The sequence below is a fragment of the Herpailurus yagouaroundi genome, unplaced genomic scaffold, assembly GCF_014898765.1.
Source record: "Herpailurus yagouaroundi ecotype Mexico unplaced genomic scaffold, PumYag 28, whole genome shotgun sequence".
NCBI lineage: Eukaryota > Metazoa > Chordata > Mammalia > Carnivora > Felidae > Herpailurus > Herpailurus yagouaroundi.
In genome coordinates this window covers 75,968,745-75,993,290 of record NW_024412376.1, presented here as the reverse complement: position 1 = coordinate 75,993,290, position 24,546 = coordinate 75,968,745, and the positions used below count along the sequence as shown (strand labels likewise).

The 24,546-nt window shown below is 41.0% G+C and overlaps 1 protein-coding gene across 6 annotated transcripts in view; it reads left to right on the top strand.

Moving 5' to 3' along the window:
* The window catches only part of MCUB (mitochondrial calcium uniporter dominant negative subunit beta), a 109,247-nt gene that overhangs the window by 36,595 nt on the left and 48,106 nt on the right, over positions 1-24,546 (top strand). For 2 of the 6 annotated variants that reach the window (XM_040476408.1, XM_040476373.1), the window contains exons 2-3: positions 17,361-17,547; positions 23,950-24,031. The exons of 2 other annotated variants lie outside the window; for them this stretch is intronic. In XM_040476408.1, the coding sequence (XP_040332342.1) occupies positions 17,438-17,547; positions 23,950-24,031 (192 nt within the window). In that variant the 5' untranslated portion in view covers positions 17,361-17,437. Of the gene's footprint in view, positions 1-17,360; positions 17,548-20,046; positions 20,231-23,949; positions 24,032-24,546 lie in introns of those variants that run through there. 2 more of the 6 variants (XM_040476404.1, XM_040476394.1) reach the window with 2 other exon arrangements.

The window sequence follows — 24,546 nt, the reverse complement described above, 5'->3', positions numbered from 1 at the left end:
GTTCTAAATTTTGTCCTCCTCCCTTTCACCCAGCCCAGCTTTATTTTGCTTTCATTTGAACTTGACCCTTTAAACATGTGTGACCTAGCCTGTTTTGCCAACTTTGGCTTTTCTTGAGGCGTTTAGACTTCTGTCTTTCATTAAACCACTAAAATTTCAGTAAAGAAAATAATTTTTCCACTAAGAAATAACCATGCTGGTATTTTAATATCTTTCCTTCCAGTCTTTTCTTTGCACAATCATGTTCTGACATAATAGGTTCTTTAAAATATCCCAAAGTCAAAAATACAAAAAATGTACAATATACTTTGTGTTTTTGTCCTTTTCCACAAAAGGAAGAACATGTTATTAAATTGCAAATGGTACTGCATCTTTTAGGCATAATTTGTGATTATGAATTTCCGGTGTTTGGAACATGGGCTTTAATTTTGTTATTTTGATTTGTAGCTAACTGTGTGTGTGTGTGTGTGTGTGTGTGTGTGTGTGTGTGTGTGTGTGTGTGTATTCAATTGGAGAAAGCCTAGATATACAAAACTTAGGGGCAGGGCACCTGGGTGGCTCAGTCAGTTAAGTGTCTGACTTTGGCTCAGGTCATAATCTCATGGTTCATGAGTTCCAGCCCCCATAATGGGTTCTGTGCTTACAGCTCAGAGCCTGGAGCCTGCTTCGGATTCTCTCTCTCTCTCTCTCTCTCTCTCTCTCTCTCTCTCTCTCAATCTGCCCCATCCCCCACTCATGCTCTGTTTCTCAAAAATAAATAAACATTGAAAAAAAATTTTTTTTAATTTCAGGGGTGCCTGGGTGGTTTAGTTGATTAAGCAACTGACTCTTGGTTTCAGCTCAGACCAAGATCTCATGGTTCATGGTATCAAGCTTCGTGCTGGGCTCTGTGCTGAAAGCAGAGCCTGCTTGGGACACTCTCTCCCTCTTTCTCTACCTCTCCCCCATGCACACAAATACTCTCGCTCAAACTTGAAAAAAAATTCTCCCTCCGTGCACCTCTGTTAATCTCCTCCTCTGTTCCAACCATATTGTAATCTCTCTGCTTTGTAACATATAAGCACTTTGATTTACCCATCTCCACGAATTTTATACAATAGTAATAATACAGGCAGGTTAATAGTCCAATTTTGCTTCAGCTTTCTGGCACAAATGCTTGCAAAACTGAGCTGTTGTCTGGTATTGGATCATTTTAAGTGTTTTCTTTAGTTTATCACTTTCACTGTTAGCATTTTGGTAGCATTTTCTGTTGTTCTGTTGATTGCAGCCTGTTTAGCATCTCTGGCTTTGTGTACTGTACGTTTGTAGCACCCACCGATCAATATGGCAACCAGAAAAGGCTCCCCACACATTTCAGCATGTACTGGGGACCCAGGTTGAAGGGCAGCAAAACACAGTTGGTTAGCTGATGCATTGGAGTCCAAATGTGATGTAAAGGAAATTTAGAAGTGAGAATGTATAGTTATGAAAGTGCTGGTTTTGAAATGTAAGAAATTTGAAGACCATTTGTTTATGCTTTCATACAATGGCAGTAACACTATATATCATTTGGCTCTAATTTATTTCCAAGTTACCATTATCAGGAGTCTTTTTTTGTGTCGATATTTTCTTGAAAACAATTTTTTTTAAATTTTTTTTTTCAACGTTTATTTATTTTTGGGACAGAGAGAGACAGAGCATGAACGGGGGAGGGGCAGAGAGAGAGGGAGACACAGAATCGGAAACAGGCTCCAGGCTCTGAGCCATCAGCCCAGAGCCCGACGCGGGGCTCGAACTCACGGACCGCGAGATCGTGACCTGGCTGAAGTCGGACGCTTAACCGACTGCGCCACCCAGGCGCCCCTCTTGAAAACAATTTTAATGGGTGTGTAATGTATGTTACAGATTCATAATTTATATAACCCTTCTATTGGACAGTTGGGTTTCCTTTTTTTAAATGTTAATCTCTTTGTAGAGAGAAAATCTAATTCGATATTTATTAAGCCCACAATAAAGAATATGCAAATGTTTCATTTTCCTACTTTTTATTTTTATACCTACTTTATTTTTTTTGATGTTTATTTTTGAGAGAGGGAGAGGGCATGCACATGTGCGGAAGGGGCAGAGAGAGAGAGAGAGAAAGAGGCAGAGGATCTGAAGTGGGCTCTGAGCTGACAGCAGAGAGCCTGATGTGGGGCTCAAACTAAAGAACCGCAAGATCATGAGCTGAGCCAAAGTCAGACGCTTAACCGAGTGAGCCACTCAGGCGCCCCTATACCTACTTTAGATAAAGATGCAGTTAAACTGTTTGGGGAAGGTCTTGATAAGGGTAACTTCCCATTCATTATTCCTTAGAAAAACCTGGGAAGTCTTATTTTCACATGTAACTTCTTGTTAATGTTCCGTGTAGCGATGCCTCTGGACCTTGCACACATTCAATTTGTTTGAATAGTAGTAGCTGTTTCAGTAGTAGCTGTAATGGATCTTTTTTTTTTTTTTTTTTTCAAATTCAGCCACCCCTTCCTTCCATTGCTGATGTTCCTCAAAGTCACGTACACCCAGTTTTTCTGCATCTGCCCCAGTACATTCATAGCAGCAAAGGAACTAGGAAGTTTGCTGAGCCTGTGCACCAAGTGCAGCCTGGGAGGGCATTGGTGTTAATGTTCCTTCCGTTCTCCCCCTGGGGGACAACCCTCAGGCTGAATAAACACTCCTGACTCCTGTTCTTCAGATAGACAATTCTGGGAAATAATCTAAATGCTTCTCTGACTACTGGCAGAATCTGTCCCCTGTTGTCTGTAGTGGTGACCTCAGTAATGCTCTTTAGATTAGCTTTTCTTCCTTTCCTGTCTCACACCTCCTGTTCTCTGACTCCCACTTCAGAGGGTCACCTTCCACATAAATAACTGCACCCAAATCTTTGTCTTAGGCTCTATTTTGGGAGAAATCCAAACTAAAACTCCTATAATAGTGGGCTTTTTTGGATTACTATGTTTCCTATTAAATTCTCATGTTGCACTTTTACCAAATTAAATGGCAAGCCATGTTAACAGATTATGATGAGCAAAGATCTACAACCACTGGCCCAAAGTTAAGTAGGATCTGTAGGGAAAATATAATATGTGACTAGTAGTGTAATTTTTGCTTATAAATACCATTAATATTTTAAATAGTTGCATTGTTTAAGTTGTACTTAAAGTAGTGGTCTTTTTTCATAGGCTCTTTCTTGCTCATGGCTGACTTACATGCAACAAAGAACACTGCATCCTCTAAGATGCTTATTGTTAACTTGACACAAACTACCAGGAATCCCAGTTGGTTCAAAGTCCATTACTGAATTTTGAATCTCTTTCTGTGTTGTGTTGTTCCTCTTGAAATTAACAAAGCTTTTAGGTCATTAGTGGAGTTGGTCTGTAATTCTGTTTTGAGATCGTGTTGCTTCTGCCCGAGAACTTACAATAATAATAATTAGAGTAATAGTGATGTTGATGGACTGAGTGCTAGGGTACTTCACACACCTGCTTGTCTTTAATGCTTATGTCAACTCTGTGAGGTAGGTACTGTTTTCCCCATTGTATAGATGAGGACACCTGAAGTACCTAGATCACCTCGCTATTGAGTAACAGTTTGGATGCCCATTCCTGCCTGCCTAACTCAGCTCTGCTTTTAAATGCTTCATACTGGTTCCTTTCTCATCAGTTAGTTTCCAAGGCCTCTAGGGATTGACATGATGTTCCTGAGGACAGTGTTACAGAGGCACTCTTGGGTGGATTCATAGTCAGCTACCAAGTGTTTTGATTCCTTTACTTTTTGTGCACAGACAATGCAGTGCCAGAGTAACATCAGTGTAGATTTAAATTCTGGAATCCCACAGCAGACGCTCATGAGCCTCAGTAACAAGTCAGGAGTGAGGCCTGACCATATCTCCTACTGAGTTCTTCCGTAGTTGCACATTGTGGGCGGGAAGCAGTTCATCACTGGGCAGTCCTAATTATGGCAAGTCATTTCTTCAGACTTATCTTCCTTTTCTAGCCATTTTACTAAAAGTTATAGAGGGATTTTAGTTGGTTCTCTACACCACTATAATTTATTGTACAAATGCCCTAAAAAGCTATTTATGAAGAACTCCAAGGAACTTGCTAGATATAACAAGACAATGTAATGAGGAAAGGAATGTCTGCTGAGTCTCCCAAATGCTAGGTGTTGTAATCTCACACATGCAAAAATTAACATTCAATTTGCATCATAACTAATTATGCAAATGACTTGATGGAAATAAATTGTATGTTTGTTACTGCTATAAAGATCTCGAATTAAGAGTAAAGAATTTATTATATTAGTAACACATTTGTCTTTGTGATGCTTGATAATTCAAAAGATCTCTTCCTCTGTGCCTTCAAGCAACTCCAAATGGTAAAGAGGCAACTTGATTCCCAACTTTACACCTGATGCAGCTGGAACTCAGACTGAGAAACTTGCCCAAGGGGCTAGAGCCTCTGCATTCTTCTAGCTGTAAACCATGGAAAATACGACTAGTTTGGTTGAATTTTTTTGTTTTTCCATAACTATTAATAGACTGGATTGGCTAGAAAAGAAGAATGGGATGAAGAGGAAAGATTAAGACACTAGAAGGAGTGTATTTGATTCCACACCTGTGTACTAAATTACACAGTCAAAGGTACCTCTTAGGATTTGGGCAGTACAGAGAGGACACGAACTCATTCTCCATTTGTATCCTACAGATCTGAGAAAAGATGTTGGTTTCTTTAGTTGTTTCTACTGTATCATGCAGAAGTGTTGCAAGATAGATGAAATGAATGTTCTGGAGCACTTTAAAATGCTTCGAAGAGAAAGCACATGTATTTCAGTTAGCAGTGTTGAATTTTAATACCTCAAGAGAAAGGAGCATAATGCTCTGAAGTAACTGTACACAGAAGAAATAAAACAAATTTTATTTCTCAAGATTTTACATTAGTACGATAATCTAAGGGACAGAGTACATAAAATAGAGCAAAATCATTTTATACTTGTTTCTGCTTCATGACAAGTCACAAAATTATAATGTCACTACTAGAGTTGTTCTCCACCAATAACTAAATCACAATGAAAGAACTTTAGTGAACTTGCGCCTCTGCAGTTGATCCTTAGAAAACATGAACATGAAATAACACGTAGATTTTATGGCATTCCTAATAAGAAATGTTTCTCAATTACAAAAGGAATAGGTGCTTATTATAAAAAACTTAAAGAATTGGGAGACAGAAGTCCTCCCTTTTTTGCATCCACTGGTAACATGTAATAATACATGTTTATTTTAAACAACAAAACCTAATAAGGAATATAAAAGCTAATGTTTCTGAAATTTGGGATGAAATATGTCAAATAACCAAATTATTGGCAAAAAGTTTTGAACGAATGGAAACTAAAAGGTTAAAACCTACTAGGAAAGATCTTAAAGGAATTTGATTTCAAAAAGCAATTGTGTAACTTTAAGGATGTTTATTTTTAATAGAAATGTCAGTATGATTTAAAGTTGAGGATCATCTGAGGCATTTGAAAATCGGTTATTTAATTTTGTTAAAATGTGTTCCAGTCATTTCAAGATTAAATCATATGTATGCTTCTGTGCACATAGTACACTAAAACTTAATCCATCTAGACCTTGTCCCACAGTATTACAATTGTCTGTTTACTCCTTTGTCACACAGAATATGTATTATATCTTACCTGTATATCTCCAGGGTCTGGTACATTATATAGCAAATGAGAAGAAGTGTTCAATAACTGGTTTTGGGAGAAAGAACACAGGGTGAGATAAGGCACCTCCTTATTCTGAATGGAACGTGATATTTCCATTGGGCATAGTCAGAACAGTCTTCATTTAGGGTATCTGCCCTAGTCTTTTCCTTCATGATCTTTCCAGAGTGCATTAGTCCTCAGTATGAAAGCTCAGAAGGGATTGAGTTTTAACCCATTGCTGCTGTTGTTTCAGTTAAAAGTGAGTGTTCCTAGATTAGGGTTCCTGTTGGCCAATATCCTACATTCTGAGGTAACACTCCAATTGAAATTTTGGTGTCTGAGACTGTGCCAAGACTGGACTGTTAGCACTGTTTATCTTGAGAGAATTTGTGTGTGTGTGTGTGTGTGTGTGTGTGTGTGTGCGCGTGTGCAAGCAGTGGAGGGGCAGAGAGAGAGAATCCCAAACAGCATCAGTGCTGTCAGCACATAGCCTGGCTTGGGGCTCAATCCCATGACTCTGAGATCCGGACCTGAGCCGAAATCAAGAGTCAGACACTTAATTGACTGAGCCACCCAGGTGCCCTGATATTTTGTAAATTTAATATTTAAAAATTTAATACTGAGGGGCGCCTGGGTGGCTCAGTTGGTTAAGCGTCCGACTTTGGCTCAGGTCACGATCTCACGGTTTGTGAGTTCGAGCCCTGTGTCAGGCTCTGTACAGACAGCTCAGAGCCTGGAGCCTGCTTCAGATTCTGTGTCTCTCTTCTGTCTCTCCCCTGCTCTCACTCTCTCTCTCTCAAAAATAAATAAGCATTAAAAAAAAAATACTGAGAAAGCATGGCTCTTGTATGTAAGTGATATATCAGTAACTACACAGGTAAGTAATTAGAATTCTGAATACTCACTTATGGAAGGTCTTTTGAAAGCTGGCATTTTTTAAAAAAGAAAAATGATATTAAAGGCACTGCAGCCTAGTGACTTTGAAATCTGATTGACCTGAATGTGAACTAGGCCCCCTGACTTGGGCCCTGCAAGTTACTTAATACTTGGAGTCTCATTAGAGAGGAAGAAAAACACCTACCTCCTGAGGTTTACTTGAAAATTAAATCATGAAATACAAGGGAAGTGCTGCTATCTAGATTTTCAATCGGTAGCTCCTTTCTCAGCTCTTAATATTACAGGTAAAGTAATATAGTGTATTTGTATTGTTGTGTACCTTTCCTATGTTAAAGTTCATTTCGCAGAAGGCAGTAGAATCCAACTTTGACCCATTTTAAAAGTCCTTAAAACTTGCAAGTATTTTCTCCCATTCAGTAGGTTGCCTTTTCATTTTGCTGATGGTTTCCTTTGTGCAGAAGCTTTAGTCTGTTGTAGTCCCACTTGCTTATTTTTGTGTTGCTTTTGCTTTTGGTGTCAGATTCAAAAAGTCATCGCCAAGACCTATGTCAGGGAGCTTACCTAACCCTGTGTTTTTTCTATAAGTTCTGTGGTTTCAGTTCCTACATTCACCTCTTTATTTCATTTTGAGTTCATTTTTGTGTATGGTGTAAGATAGTGGTCCACTTTCATTCTTTTGCATGCAGTCCAGTTTTCCCAGCACCATTTATTGTAGAGACTATCCCTTCCCCGTTGCATATTTTTGGCTCCTTTGTCATAAATTAACTATGTGTAGATTTTTTTTCTGGACTCTGTTCTGTTCCATTGGTCTGTGTGTCTGTTTCTGGACTCTGTTCTGTTCCATTGGTCTGTGTGTCTATTTTTATGCCCATTCCATCCTTTTCAGATGAATAAATTGAGGCCCAAAGTGGTTACGGGTCTTGTCAGTTTATGTGTTTTGTTTCAGAATCAGAATTGTTGCTCAGGCTATTACTTCAGTGCGGTCTCTTCCAGAAATCCAGCCTTTCCTCCATGTATCAAAATCTCCAAATAGTTGAAGGATATGTTGAGTAGAAATGAAAGACCTCTGAAATAGGAAGGTATGGCAGGTACGAAGTTTTTCTGAGAAAATGTTTATACCATATGTAGCTACTGTCATTAAATGGGTCACCTCGTTTTGTTTTTTTTTAATGAGGTAAACTTGATCTTAATACCTGATATTTTCTTTAGGAAATCATAGAAGTGAGATTATTTGCCAAACAATGCATACTTACCAGTTCAACTATTTATTAGTTATGGCCTCAATGTGGTGTCTGAGTGGTTTGCCTAATTTCATTTTGTAAGCTAAAGTTTGGGTTCCAAAGAAACAGCTGAAGTAAAAAAAGGGTGGATGTGGTTGTCTACTGTTATTGGAAGTTAAAGCTGGGTTTTAGTATAAAGTTAAATAGAAGCTGGCAGAAGTGTTAAGAATTTGCTGTTAATTATTTGTGTTTCTAACAAGAATTCTATTTTGAGGACGCCTGGATAACATTCACACTTGTGATATTGTATTAAACAAGTTAGGGTGCATTTGCTATGTTTATTATATTTTGGTTAAAACAGGCTGATTTTTTTTTTTCCTCTACACAAAACAGATTTTTTTATTTGGAGATATTAAAGATTGGAGGATAAAGATGGGAAAAGAGGGAAAAACTGTGGAGATTAGTATGTGAAAAACAAAGGCGCCTGGGTGGCTCAGTTGGTTAAGCATCCGACTCTTCAGCTCAGGTCATTATCTCAGAGTCATGAGATTGTGCTAGGTGTGGAGCCTGTTTAAGATTCTCTCTCCCTCTCCGCCTCCCCCACTCTCACTCATGCTCATCTCTCTCTCTGTCTCTGTCTCTGTCTCTCTCTCTGTCAATCAGTCAATAATAGCCCTCCTGGGTGGTTCAGTCAATTAAGCATCCAACTCTTGATTTCGACTCTGGTCATGAGCTCATGGTTTGTGAAATAGAGCTGACATGCAGCACTGTCAGCACAGAGCCCCCTAGGGATTGCCCCCCCCACCCCCGCCCCGCCCTGTTCCACCCCTGCTAGCTCGCACGTGCTTTTTCTTTCTCAAAGTAAATATTAAACATTTTTTTCTTAAAGGTTTATTTATTTTTGAGAGAGAGATAGCGAGCAAGTGTGCAAGTAGGGGAGGGGCAGAGAGAGAGGGAGACACTGAATCTGAAGCAGGTTCCAGGCTCTGAGCTGTCAGCACAGAGCCTGACGCGGGGCTTGAATTCATGAACTGCGAGATCATGACCTGAGCCGAAGTCGGACACTCAACTGACTGAGCCACCCAGGTGCCCCAAATAAATAAACATTTAAAAATATTTTTTTTAACGTTTGTTTATTTTTGAGACAGAGACAGAGCACAAACGGGGGAGGGTCAGAGAGAGGGAGATGCAGAATCTGAAACAGGCTCCAGGCTCTGAGCTGTCAGCACAGAGCCTGATGCGGGGCTCGAACTCACGGATGGCGAGATCATGACATGAGCCGAAGTTGGCTGCTCAACCGACTGAGCCACCCAGGTGCCCCTAAAAATAATTTTTTTTTTAAATTTTTTTTTCAACGTTTTTTATTTATTTTTGGGACAGAGAGAGACAGAGCATGAACGGGGGAGGGGCAGAGAGAGAGGGAGACACAGAATCGGAAACAGGCTCCAGGCTCTGAGCCATCAGCCCAGAGCCTGACGCGGGGCTCGAACTCACGGACCGCGAGATCGTGATCTGGCTGAAGTCGGATGCTTAACCGACTGCGCCACCCAGGCGCCCCTAAAAATAATTTTTAAAATGTGAAAAACAATGCTAATTTTATATGGTAGAGTAATGAATGATTCCATTATGTACTTTTGCCAGGGAAATGACTTTTAAAAAACATTTCTAATAAAATTAACATAGCTCAAGATGTACCACAGCTTTCAATTCTAATTTCCTAACTAGTATTATCATTATTTCTAAATCTAGTTTGTTGAGATTTTAAAAAGTTTCCTCAAACGATACCGGGTTTATCCTCAAATCACATTTCATCATTTGGTGAGACCAGTAGAAGATGACCAATGTTTACTAGCCCATATCTGGAAGCATTTTGAAGGGAATAGCAAACACTGTATGTTAACTACCTGGAATTTAAATAAAAACGTGATGGGGCGCTTGGGTGCCTCCGTTGGTTAAGTGTCCAACTCTTGGTTTTGGCTCAGGTCATAATCTCACAGTTCACGAGATCGAGTTCCACATCAGGCTCTGTGCTAACAGCACGGAGCCTGCTTGGGATTCTCTCTCTCTTTCTCTCTCTCTCTCTCTCTCTCTTTTTCTCTCTCTCTCTCTCTCTCTCTCTCTCTTTCTCTTTTTCTCTTTCTCTTTCTCTTTCTCTTTCTATCTCTGCCCCTGCCCTCCTTGCCCTTGCTCTCAAAATAAACTTAAAAAAATTTTTTTTTCCAACGTTTATTTATTTTTGGGACAGAGAGAGACAGAGCATGAATGGGGGAGGGGCAGAGAGAGAGGGAGACACAGAATCGGAAACAGGCTCCAGGCTCCGAGCCATCAGCCCAGAGCCTGACACGGGGCTCGAACTCACGGACCGCGAGATCGTGACCTGGCTGAAGTCGGACGCTTAACCGACTGCGCCACCCAGGCGCCCCTCAAAATAAACTTTAAAATAAATAAATACTTGAAACTACAAAAAATGTTTTTTCAGTTGCCCAGAAGAAGAAAAAAATGACAAAGGTTGTTTAATTTTTCATTGAAATATTTAGAATAATCAACGAGGCCTAATGGTATTGAGGAAGAATTAAATTCAGCTCCGTGATTATTTGAGTACCAAATGATATGCATGATTCGGGGGAATTAAAGAGTCTAGGCTTTGCCTTCTCAAATGGAATCCTTTAAATAATATAGGAAATGAATAGCTTTTGCTGGGGTTGGGGACACATTCTCCCAAACTATGACACCTTGACGACAAAGGCTAAGGGTCAAGATCCCTGCTGTCTTGAGGCTTTAGTGGGGAGAGGCCAGTGAGGAAGTGAACACACAGCTGATTTAATTGCAGACTGAGGACTAAGAAGAAGTTAAACCTGGGAAGGGACAAGGAATCCGGTGGCAGGAACACTACTGAATGGGGTGATGAGGAAGACCTGCTTGAGGAGGCATCCCTGAGTCAGAGCTGAATGATAAGGAGTCGGTGGTACAAAGACTTGCTGGGAGGGTATTCCAGGTGGAGGAAGTGGCAAGTGCAAAGTCCCTGAGGAGGAATGGAGTGGATGTATTTCCCAAACAGTGAGGAGGCCAGTGTGCCTTAGGGAGGACAGAGTAAAGAGAAGAGAAATAGAGGTGGGCAGAGGCCGGACAGGGGAGAAATTTAAATTTCATTCTAAGTGCAATGGTGGGCTACTGGGGTTTGAACAAGGGAGTAACAGGATCTGACTGGTGCTTTTAGAAGATCACTGAGGTTGTTGTATGGAGAACAGATTGGAGAAGGCAAGAGTGGCAGCCAGGAAAGAAGTTAGGAGGTAGCTAGCGAAAGTACCCAGGGAGGGATGTTGGTGGCTTGGAGAAGAGTGGCAACAGTGGAAATAGAAACAATTTGATTAACTTGAAGTTTGCTTTGGAAGTAGAGCTGATGGCACTTGCTCAGGGACTGTGTGTGTGAAGAGAGAGAGGAAGGAAGGATTTCCTGATTTTGCCTGGAGCAGCTGAGTGGGTGGTGACCCTGTTCACTGACATGGAAGAGTCTGGAGGGGCTCACAGGAGAGAGAAAGGAATTTCTGCTCTCCTGCTAAACTGGGGGAGAAGAAGAAGAAAGTGAGGTTCAGAAAGGTTAAGAACCTGGGCCAAGATCCTGCAGCGAGAACCAGGACTTGAACTCAGGCTCTCTGGCTCTGACTTCTGCACCCTTGGTTGGCTTCTTGGTAAAACTTTAAGGATAGAGTCTAGGAGGAGGGGGTTCAAGGCAGAGACAGCCATGGGCAGCAGCAAAGAGCCAGCAGAGGGGGGAACACGTTCAACAGCCGTTTGGGATTTGTTGCTGAAGAGCAGTTATTTGTGAGTCCTTCCTAGTTGGGGTCCCAGAGAAACCGAGACCTGGTTTTCTTCTTGATCTCTTTAAATTAAAATTCAGTCTGTCCTCTGGAGAACCTTCAAGGGCTTAAGTTAGAACTTTTTCTCCAGTCCAGACTATTTACTAGAAATCTGATTGGGGAACATGGCTGCCTTAGTCTTCTATCAGATTTAGAAAGAATCCTCTAAAAATTTTTGGAAAGATTATTTTCAGTCACATAATTTTCAGCCTCATACGTTGTCCCCCGTTTCCCCTGCATTGTATAAACTGCCCTCTTTGGACTCTCTCCTTACACAGGCTTATTGGAAGACCTCCCGAGCTTCACCACTGCCCAGGTTTCAGAGCATATCGCATTCCTTTTCATCCTTTATGTAATAGTGTGCTCTCCTCTTCGTCTTTTCTGCCCAAATATCCCCATCTCTGGGTGGAGGTCGGTGGCATCACAGATGGGCCCAAGCTGGGATAATTTGCCTCAGAGGGCAGTCTTCCAGAGGAAGCAAGATTGTGATTGCTGCTCACTCACCGGGCACGCACCAGTCCACGTGGTTCTATTTGGTATAGGGTCGAACACCACACTACACACAGTGTGGTGCTTGATTTTGGGGTTTTGATGATGAATGACACATTGAAAATTTTATTTTAGAGGGGAGAGAGAATGAGCATGTGTGTGCGCACACACGATTAGGGCAGAGGGGCAGAGGGAGAGAAGCTTATTAAGCAGGCTTCACGCATAGCACAGAGCCAGACATGGGACTTGATCCCGTGACCCTGGGATCATGACCTGAGCAGAAATCAAGAGTCAAACGCTCAACCAACCGAGTCACCCACGCACCCCATATTTCTGGTTTGTGAGCATTATCCAGTCTCTTATGCTCTGGGACTTAGGACTTTGTTTTTTAGCTGTCACCCTTGCTTTCTTGGCTTTTCTTCCCCAGCATTGGATAATGAGATAGGAATGTGAGGCTCCTTCAACTCACTGTATATCTTTTTGCTTCAGAGAACAAGTTCCATAATAGGATGAAATAGAGTGCCTGTGGCATGTTTACAAGATATAGTGATAAATACTGAGTCTCATTATATACTTGAGACTCAATGCCCGCTTTAAAAATGCATGACAAAATGGGAGAGGAGAAAATTACTAATTCATTATGTCTCTGCTCCCACTCTACCCTTTGCTTTGGGATACTGGAGTTGGCCCCTTGAAACATTCTTTGCCACCTGGTGCAGTGTTAGCCTTTCTCGGGAGAAGGACTGGTCGGTGAGGCAATGTGAGGGCAGCAGGGGTAACTTACTCCCCGGTTCTGGTTCTCCTTTCTCCCTTTGGTGCCAGGCCCTGTGGTCCTCACATGCAACAACTCTTCAGGCCTTCTGCCCGCCTCCTGGCTGTTGTTGTGGTAGCTCCAGCTGTGTCCTGAGGCTGCATTCCTCCCACCGGGAGAGCTGGCCTCCAGCCCAGCTTCTACCCGGAGCGAGCGGCAGCCCTTCTCCAGCCTGGCCCTGGCCGGTGCTCTCCTGCAAGATTCTGAGCCCCCAGCAGCTGCCAGCCGCCACGGCCTCTTCCAGGGGATCCGAATCTCAGTGCGTGGGGGAGGGAAGCCTCTCGTGCGTCCTCCACCCTTTTCTCAGCCTAGATAAATGTTATCACAGACCACTAGTAGTCATAGACTAAAATGGAAACACAGAACCTCCTTCCATTTTTCGAATTTGTTTAGAGTGGAGGTCAGCACACTTTTTTGGTAAAGGGCCAGATTGTGGGCCACATATGGTGTCCGTTGTATATTGTTCTTCATTTTTAAAAAAAATCCACCTTTTAAAAATTAAAGTTCTCTCTCTCTCAAAAATAAACATTAAAAAAAATTAATTGAGAAAGTACTATCCTGTGAGGGGGCACCTGGGTGGCTCAGTTGGTTAAGCGTCCCACTCTTAATTTCAACTCAGGTCATGATCTTGTGGTTTGTGAGTTCGACCTCCACATTGGGCTCTCCGATGTCAATGCAGAGCCCCTTTCAGATCCTCTGTCTTCCTCTCTCTCTGCTCCTTCCCTGCTCACACACTCTGTCTCAAAAATAAACATTTTTAAAAACTATACTGTTTTGACCTGACAGATTAAAATTAAAAATTATATTTTCTTGGGGGTTCAGTCGGTTAAGTGTCCGACTTCAGCTCAGGTCATGATCTCACGGCTCATGGGTTCGAGCCCTGCGTCGGGCTCTTTGCTGACAGCTGAGAGCCTGGAGCCTGCTTCGGATGCTGTGTCTCCCTCTCTCTGCCTCTCCCCTGCTCATGCTCTGTCTCTCTCAAAGATAAATATAAAAAAATTTTTTTTTTAATTTTTTTTTTCAACGTTTATTTATTTTTGGGACAGAGAGAGAGCATGAACGGGGGAGGGGCAGAGAGAGAGGGAGACACAGAATCGGAAACAGGCTCCAGGCTCTGAGCCATCAGCCCAGAGCCCGACGCGGGGCTCGAACTCACGGACTGCGAGATCGTGACCTGGCTGAAGTTGGACGCTTAACTGACTGCGCCACCCAGGCGCCCCTAAAAAATTTTTTTTAATTATATTTTCTTAAAAACTTTATCTTTTCCCAGACAAGCCCCATCAGTTACCTGTTCTCATGCCCTCCTTGTGAATACCTGCTTCCTCTCTCTTGGCTCTGCTGACCTTCTACCCAAATCCCTTCCCCTGCTTTTCTTACTCTGTGCTTCTTCATTCTTCAAGGCTCAGCACAGTGGCCAGTGTATTCAGTGAATTATTTTTCTCCTCTAAGCACATGTGTTGTAGCACATGTGATCTTCCCCATGCCCCTTATTGACAATTACATACTTTTTTCCTTCTGAGGTTATGTTTTCTTCACCGCCAGAGAGGGCTGGATTCTTGAGGGCAAAAACAGCCTTCTGTCCCTACTGTGTGGTTCCTGCTATGGTCCTAGAGTCATGTTCACACTGCCATTATGTGTTGGGTTAGTTGTCATTTGTTTGCATATGATGGCTTCGGTGAACCACCTTTAAAAAAAAAATCATTTCTATGTTAATTAGATCTTAATGTCTGTTTCCTTTTTATTTTCTTTTTTTCCCTAAAAAAAAACTATTAGATGCCAGTGGGCCTAAAAGAGCACTTTGCCATAAGATGTGTTCTGCCATATAGTTGTTTTCAGAGTTGAATGAGTCATGATGATTTTTTTTTTTTAGTTGGTTTGTATTTTTTATCCTGTTTGAGTCTTCTGTCATTTCTGTCATTTCCAGTTTCTGTGTCAGCACTATCTTGGTAGGTGTCAGGGTGTGGTGACTCAGTGAACGTCAGGCCCTGAGGCTGATACTCCAAAATAATGACTTATGAGACTCTAATGCAGGCAGAAAGGTATGAGGTTAAAAGGAGATACAGGGGCCCACGTGAGCTAGGAATACATTGTATTTTAGGAAGGAGTCCAAAATGAAATTTGTAATTATAAATTTATAACCTTGGAAATGATAGAAGTGAAGAAGTATCTGTTAAAATACAACTTAAATCATCTTCTGGCTTTCCCTCAAAGTCTTTTGTTTTGCATTTATTAGAACAGGACATAATATTTTATAAGGAATTCTTGAAAGACACTTGTTTGACATGAGTCCTTAAGTATGCCTTCAGAGGAGTAGCTTTATTTATGAGTACTTAATGTGTTGGCTTGCTGGCCTGGAGTAGAGTTGCCAGTGGTCCTGCCCCATGTGGTATTCAGCCCTCTGTCATCTCAGACACACAGGCATCAAAGCGAGGAAGACAGCTTTGTTAGTACCATCTGGCTATACCTCAGAGGCTCGATTCTATTCCTTTGAGGTAATTCTTGATAATAATTGGCTTAGATTAGGAGCAAAAAAGAAAAAATAGTTGGCTTAAGTATGTTCTTGTTTGAAAGGCACCTGCCATATAAGGTGTTCCTTCTTAATTATTTTTTTCTCTGGGACTCTGTTACACTTCTTTTGTTCTCTTCACTGTCGTACATAGTCTCACTGTATTATTCGTATCCCAGTAAGCCTGTTATTGTAAGGAATTCTCACAAAGATTTTAGATCTCAGTTCAAGAGTCCAGTTCAGATTTAGCTGAGAATCTTGAAGAAGAATATTCATATAGGACGTGCGTTGTCCATAAGTTTAATGACTTTTCACAAAGTGAGCATACCTATGAGCAAGAAACAGAATATTACCAGACCCTAGAAGCCCCCTGTGCTCTTTTAATCTCTGCCTAAACCTGGAAGTGTAACCACCATCCTGCCTCCAGGGCCATAGATGCCTTTTGCTTGTTGTTGGAATTTATAGAAATGGAATCTTAGCATACTCTCTTTTGTACCTTTTGCTTAACGTGTTTCTGAGACTGACCCATGTTGTTGCCTTGTTGTAATATTCCATCTGATGAATATACCTCGATTTATTTGTTGCACCGACAGTGAAGTTTTGCATAGTTGCCAGGTTTTGCTTCTTATCAAGAGTGCTTCCATGAATGTACTTTTATTTGTCTACTGGGCACATATGTAATTCTCTCACTTTATACCTAAGCATGGAATTGCTGGGTCATTAGGTATGTGTGTATGTGGAGATGCTGCCAGTTGTCAGAGTGGTAGTTTCCACTCTCGCCAGCAGCGTACAAGAATTCCAGTTTGAACACAGCTTTAGTCAGTCACATTCCTAGCATGGGAGCCTGATGGGCCCAACTTGGAGCAGATGTCTGGTCGGTTACAATGAGGGGACCTGGGCGGGGGAGTGGAGAATCACATATTGCAGACATGGTTTGGGGAAGCTCACCACTGATACACTCTAGCAGAAGTAGAGGCAGTTTCTAGGAAATGAGAGATTGAATGAATCGTGTAGATCTCCTAACAGGTTTCAACATAGTATTTGCAAATTAGATGCACAAAGAGAAGCTCTGAGTTGGAGGTACAACTTTAAGTCATCAGCAGAGTAATGTAGTTGAAGCCGTGTTACTAGGTGAGAGTGCCCAAAGAGAATTCATGGAGTGAGATGAGAGAGGTTGGTTCATGGTAGAACTCTGGACACCAACATTTAAAGGATGACAAGAAAAGTCTCTAAAGGAGACCGGGAAGGTGTGATCACAAGGTCTAAGGGAATGTGGTATCATGGAAGCCAAGAAAGAGAGTCTTTCAAAGACAGCGATCAAAACTGGTGATTGCTTTTGTGAAGTCAGTGGCTAAAAAGTTATTCGATCTGGAGGTAAGGAGGTCAGTGGCCTTCTGAGAGTAGTTTCAGTCAACTGGTGGAGCAGAGGCTAAAGTGCAGTAGGTACAGATCAGTGAAAGCTACAGGTAGTAGAGATAACAGATGTGGCCAACCCTCTCAAGTCACTTAGCTGAGAAGGGTGAGGATGTGGATTTTGAGAGAAGGCAATCAGAAGGTAGCAGAGACCTGAGCATGCTTACCTGCTGATGGGAAAGTGCTGAGTAAGAAAATATTGAGAACATGGAGGTCTCTAGGGTGGTGGGAAAGGCTGGAAGCTGAGCTCTGGGAAACGTGTTGGTCTTAGGAGGACACAGAAAGATTCCTTGCACTGCCAAAGGTGAGAAAGCAGGGAAGGGTGATAGCAGAAGTTTGAAGAGTCCGTCACTCGGCACATGGGAGGTGAATTAGTTGTTGACTGAATGACTTCATGTTTTCAGGCATTATACCCTGCAGTTTCATTTATCAGTTTTTTGTGCTTCCAGATCTCCAGTGAAAAGGGATCTTCTGCATAGCTTATGTTACTCAGAAGAGCAGTTGTTTCCACGTCTGTCACCACAGCATGTGTAATAGCTTGGAATTATGGGCTTGCTTAAAGAAATCCAGATGTGTTCCATTTATACGGTGCCCATCTGTTTTCAAGTACGGAACATGTCACGCAGATACCTTCAGGTACTTCTGCAATATATAAAAGTTGTGACTATAAACATATGCATGGACCTAAATCAATGTGTGTATGTGTATTCTAGTATGTACACATGTACACATTAAACCATATGTAGCCAACTATTCTCTTCAGTTTGGGAAAATAGAACATATGTGTATTGAATTTGCAAAAGGATACGACTGCATTTGGGGGCTGTTTTCAGACCTTGGGCCACATCAGTCTGAATGTCTTTAATGGTGATAAGACTTCATCCTTTCAAGGGGAATTTGATAGTTTCCAGCAGCCCCGTGTTGTTAGGAATCGAATCTGTTGCTTTTTCTTATCCAATTTCCAGGCTGTGTCTTAAATCCTTTTAAAGGCCATTCGATGACCTGATGATATCTGTGGAGTACAATTGAGCAGTCCCTGAAAAGAGCAGTAATAACGGAGTTCTCACTTGTGGATGTGGGAAGGGCACACGGTCGTACCATGTTATTGCTGGAAGCCCCATACTGGGACTGGTGTCACACAGAGTGCTTTTATAGCAGAATAATTAAGGTCCTCCTAAAAAGGCTTATATTTAGAAGCACTCTGTTTTTATTTTTCCGTATCAGTGTATCACTGTTGCCTTTCAGCTAAGAAATTTAAACTGCTACTCTCTGATTTGTATTCATTATGCACATTATGCTAGTTCCTACCGTTGCCCATTAAACATCCATGTCTCTTCCTCACCCCACGTCAAACAGTTCTTTCCTTTTTCAAGTAATGCTCCTGCTGCTGCTTTGTTATTCTCGGCTGGGCTAGACTTCTGTTTACACCGTACTTTCTACTTCCTGACACTTGACATTTTCTTTTATTTTTTTTATTTTTTTTATTTTTAAAATTTTTTTTAAAAATTTCTTTTTTCAACGCTTATTTTTATTTTTGGGACAGAGAGAGACAGAGCATGAACGGGGGAGGGGCAGAGAGAGAGGGAGACACAGAATCAGAAGCAGGCTCCAGGCTCTGAGCCATCAGCCCAGAGCCTGACGCGGGGCTCGAACTCACGGACCGCGAGATCGTGACCTGGCTGAAGTCGGACGCTTAACCGACTGCGCCACCCAGGCGCCCCGACACTTGACATTTTCTTAGTGCTAGAATGTAAGGTTGGATCACAACAGACTCCTGTTCTTACTTTAAAGGGATAAAAACAGTGAATTAAAAGAAAATCCAGCTTTTTTGTTCAGTCTCCTGATGTGTTGTTTTTTTCCTCCTGGATGTGTTATATTTACTTAAATGGCTAGTCATGGGGTTATTGATACATCCTCTACTAGATTTTAATACGGAAAATAAGTTACCATTTTTTAACATCCAAGAGAAACAATATTACTCAAATTTGACTAGATAGGTAAGTTTTATTTTACGAATTAACTGATGCTGTCCTGAAGACATGAGCCCTCTAACAGGGTTAGTAACTGCTGGTAGTCTCAAAATGGGTCACAGGTGGGATATAAATTGAAAGAAGAGCTGAGTTTGGGTGAGTCAGTCTTTTTTTTCTTTCTTTTTCTTTTTTTTTAAGTTTATTTTTTTTGAGAGACAGAGCATGAGCTGGGGAGGGGCAGAGAGAGGGGGGTTGGAGGATCCAAAGCAGGCTCCATGCTGACAGCAAAGAGCCTGATACGGGGCTTGAACTCAAGAATCCTGAGATCATGACCTGAGCCCAACGAAGTCTGACCCTTAACCAACTGAGCCACCCACGTGCCCCTGGGTGAATCACTCTTGATGTGGTTCAACTCTGCATGTGTGGTGGGTCTCTGTAAGATTTTCAGCATGATCTTTTAATAAAGTCCTTCTAAAAAAGGGCTGTCATAGGATAAATATGATAGTTTCTCTTTTCCACTTCACTAACATGTCAGGAGAATGCAGTATTCTTAAGGTTTCTAAATGAGAACTTGAAAGGGTATGTGAGATCTTGTGCTTATTTTTTTGTTCGTATTTTTTCCTTTTTAAAAAATTTTCAATTCCCTAAGTAACCATAGTTTTTTTTACTGGCATGCAGTAAAAAAATAAAGTTTATTTAATGTACGACCCCTTCTTAATAGGTTACTTCTCTCTGTAAATGGTTATTTTAGTGTTTGTTTAGCCTGTTGTTTTTAGCATTGTTTTATTTTGAAACAATCTAAATGCAGTAGGAAGAAAGTTCAGAAACAAATTGTTGACAGGATGCCATTCCCCCTCAAATACAAAGACGTTCTCTAACCACAAAATGACCATCAAAATCAGAAAATTAACACTAATACATTACCACCATCCAGTTTGTGGATCCCATTCAGATATTGCCAATTTTCCCGTTAATGTTGTTGGTTGCAAAAAGTTCAGAATCACAATTGAATTTGTCATGTCTCCTCTAGTCTGGAACTGTAACATTCTTTCTTTGACTTGCAGTGACTTTGACTCTTTTGAAGATTACAGTTATTTTGTAGAATGTCTCTTTGGATTTGACTGATGTTCCTTGTGATTTGATTCACTTTATGTATCTTTGTTAGGAATTGCACACGTGTTGCATGCGGTCTCTCTTCAGTGCATGATTTCAGTTTGGCCCCATTACTGATAATGTTCACTTTGATCACTTAATTAAGGTGGTGGTATCTGAGAGACCTCTTTTCTTTGAAGTTACTGTTTTCCCCTTTGGAATTAATGCTTTTGTGTGGAGGCAAATTAAAACTGTGTGTAAGTATCTTGTTCCTTATCAAACCTTAATTTTTAATTATATCAGAATGGACTTAACAGTTTCCTCTTTTCTTCAGTGGGTTATAATCTGTTACTATCATTATTTATTTGAATGCTCGAATGTGTTCTAGATTTGACCATTGAGAACTCCCTCCAAGATGCGACAACTTTTTCATGTGTGTTTCCTATGTTTCACATATGTTTCATATGTGTTTCATATGTGTTCATATGTTAAATAATAAAAAAATAAAATGAAATAAAATACAATAAAATAATAAAATACAGGGGGCACCTGGGTGGCTCAGTCGGTTAAGGATCCAACTTTGGCTCAGGTCATGATCTCATGGTTCAAGACTTCGAGCCCCACATTGGGTTCTGTGCTGACATCTCAGAGCCTGGAGCCTACTTCAGATTGTGTGTCTCCCTCTCTCTCTGCCCTCCCCCTGATCAACCTCTCTCTTAAATGAATGAATATTTTTAAAAATTTAATTTAAAACAAACAAACAAACAAACAAACAAACAAACAAACTGTAGGGGCACTTGGGTGCCTCAGTCAGTTAAGGATCTGACTTTGGCTCAGGTCATGATCTTGTGGTTCATGAATGAGCCCTGCGTTGGGCTCTGTGCTGACAGGTCAGAGCCTGGAGCCTGCTTCGGGTTCTGTATCTCCCTCTCTCTCTCTTCCTCTCTCCCACTCCCTTTCTGTCTCTCTCTCAAACAAACATAAAAAAGTGACTTAAAAGTGTAAATACGTGAAATCGAAATGTCTTATATAAACATATATACGTTAAACATTTGAATCTTTTAAAATGTTTTCTATTTTGTTGGTTTTATTTATAGTTTTACATATTAAAAACCATGAGCTCCTACCAGTACTTCCAGTTTCATCCCAATGCTACAGCATTCATTCTAGTTTTCTTCTTTACATATTATAGCACCTTTTTTGGTAGGATAGGTCTGCTTTCCATTAATCTTGGTATATTTAGGGGTGCCTGGGTGGCTCAGTCAGTTGAGCATCCGACTTCAGCCAGGTCACGATCTCGCGGTCCGTGAGTTTGAGCCCCGCGTCAGGCTCTGGGTTGATGGCTCAGAGCCTGGAGCCTGCTTCTGATTCTGTGTCTCCCTCTCTCTCTGCCCCTCCCCCGTTCATGCTCTGTCTCTCTCTGTCTCAAAAATAAATAAAAACTTTAAAAAAAAATTAAAAAAAAAATCTTGGTATATTTGATCAGTTTTCCTGAGCGTGACGGTCTGTCAGCTCTGCCACCACTGTTTCCCTTACGTAAATGCCCTCCTCACCTGAGTTGGACTCTAACACCTTGTTCTGAGCCTACCTTCCTTGCATATGCCCCTCTTCATTCCATTCAGGTCCTAACACCCCACACTTATCCCCCTTATGTGGACACCCTCCTCGCCATGCTTAGGCTCTTTACCCCCATGCTGGCCGCCCCTCTGCATGACTGACCTCCAGCCGCCCTTGAAGTCAGACTCCCCACCTTGGGCCAGTCTTCTCCCCCTTCAAAAGTGCCCTTTTCAGGAGAAATAGATTGAAGAAGCGTCATGAGTTCCAAGCAGGAAAAATAAAATTACATCTGTACCTGACATGCAATGGTGAAACTACAGAACCCAAATGCAGAAAGACCAAAGAAAATCTCACAGAAAATCTTAAAGTTACAGAAGATGTTTTAATTGAAGCCAGAAAGCAAAAGAATATCTTCAAAGTTTTGAGGAGAGATAAAAATCAACCTGGAACATTATGTTCAGTAAACTATCATTTCGACAAAATAGAGGCTGAGAGACTAAAGGTTGTTACTGAAAGTTCTTTTGTGGAAGAATACAATTGAACATGTGAGAAAACAGGATGTAAGAAGTGAAGAGCAAAATAGGAAACATACTGATGAATCTAAGAAACAATCACTATGTAAAACAATAGTCACAATAACAATGTAGGGTTGCTTTTTATTTTTTATTTTTTAAACGTTTATTTTTGAGAGAGAGGCAGAGTGCAAGTGGATGAGGAACAGAGAGGGAGACACAGAATCCGAAGCAGGCCCCAGGCTATGAGCTGTCAGCATAGACCCCAACACAGGGCTCAAACCCATGAACCGTGAGATCACGACCTGAGCCAAAGTTGGACGCTCAACCTACTGAGCCAACCGGGCACCCCACAACAATGTAGGGTTTCTAAAAAATAAAACAGAACTAATTGCCACTTTAATAATAATTATGATTGATACAGTCTAAATCCTTGTTGTTCAGCATCAGGGTAGAGAAGTTAACTTTACACATTAACCATGTAAGAATGTCACAGAATGTAAATGGCAAACATTAAAGGGTTAGGGGAAAAAAACATATACTTTCAAATCAATAGAGAAAAGTAAAGGAGTATTTTTTTTTAAATTAGTTATTAGCATACAAGAAGGAAGCAAAGGAAAATCAAGATAAAGAGAAAACACAAAAAAGGATGGCAGATACCCATAATTATTTGAGCTAACAATAAATGTAAACAGATTAAACTCAATTGTGAAAAGGACAGAAATCGCCCGTTAACAACATAGACTGAGGATTCGACTACCCATGCAAACGATCTCATTGAAAACAGTACTGAAAGTTATACTGAGCAAAATCTAGTATTTTTTGATACTAAAAAAAGAATAAGAATGCAGAAGAAATATTGAACAAGGAAATGAGTAAAATACAAGAATAGAAGTGAATAAAACTTGATATTTCAAACCCTGTTGTATGCACCTCTTACTGTGGAATGTGTGGCACAGGCAAGTACGCTCCTCGGTTAGATCATTGTTTTGCTTTGAAGCTTGTCCTAGGGTTTGTTAGAGTTTGACCCTGTGGTACATCATGGTTAGCACCTCACACTGAGCTCTTGAGCTTTCGTGATTTCTTTTTGCTTCTTTGTACTCCCTTCCCCCCCCCCCCGCCCCCATCAAACTAATACATAGTATCTCATTTTTTATGAACCGCTCTGACTTGTCTCTAGATTACATTTTAAATCTGCCTAACAAAAATTGCATGTTGTAGCACACAACGGGCACTAGCGCTTGAGTCTCAGGTACCACATGAATCATTAGTGTTAAAATAAATTTTTCTTTTTGATTTGGATTGTCCAAGAGTAGTTTATACATGTTTGAAACAGAACAGAAAGAGAAGTAATGCATACAGCATTTGGCTAATAACCAGCAATAACTTCCACATATTGAGTTGAGTAGCTCAGCAAGACCACGTTTATATCCCTTGGGAGCACTTGGCATTTAAGCAGGTCTTTCCTTCATTGTCTGAACTGAACTCAGCAGGATCCCTGAAATTATATTCATGTGTGTGTGTGTGTGTGTGTGTGTATTTTCATTCCTTTCTTCCTTTCCTCAGTTCTCTTCTTTCCTTTTTTCATTTCAACAAGGAAAAACTTTTGAGAGCAAATAATGAAGGACTACAACCCATATAGAAGATATTAGATAAATTTGCTTGTCTGTTACCAAACATGTTGACATGTTGAAATATTAGAGTATATTGGCTTAAAAGTACATTATTTACAGTTAAAAAATTGGCTTTGGCATCATTGTATGAATGCAGTTTCTTAATATTTGTGATAGAAGTACTTAATATTTTCTTCTCTTGTTAGGTCACTTGTGCTGTGAAGCCTTTTTTATTTTACATGGGTTCCAATAGCATAGAGCTGGTTTTAACAAGTACTGTTTGTATCTTCCAAGGTCCCCTTCCTTGCACTTCATCTGGAAACAGAGCTCACTACTTCCCCCAGGTGTGGACACAGCAGAGGATAACCTGTGCCAGGTGCAGTTCCGCATCCTGTTTCCCACACGATGATGGTATTGTCCATGCAGTGAGGCAGTTTAAAGAACGGGGGCTCCTAACTGCTTGTTTTGCTCATTTATTAACAGACTTTAGACAGATTACCTAACCTCCTTGTGTTCAAGTATTCTGAAAATATGGGAAACGACGTGCACATGGATGTTTATAGCAGCTTTATTTATAATTGCCAAATCTTAGAAGCATTCAAGATACCCTTCGGTAAGTTAGTGGATAAATTGTGGTATATCCAGACAATGGAATATTATTCAGCACTAAAATGAAATAAGCAACATGGACAATAATATTAAAATCATCAAACTTGGGGCATCTGGGTGGCTCAGTTGGGTGAGTGTCTGACTTCGGCTCAGGTCATGATCTCAGTTTGTGAGTTCGAGCCCTGTGTTGGGCTCTGTGCTGACAGCTTGGAGCCTAGAGTCTGCTTTGGATATTTCTCTCTCTCTCTCTCTCTCTCTCTCTCTCTCTCTCTCTCTCTCTCT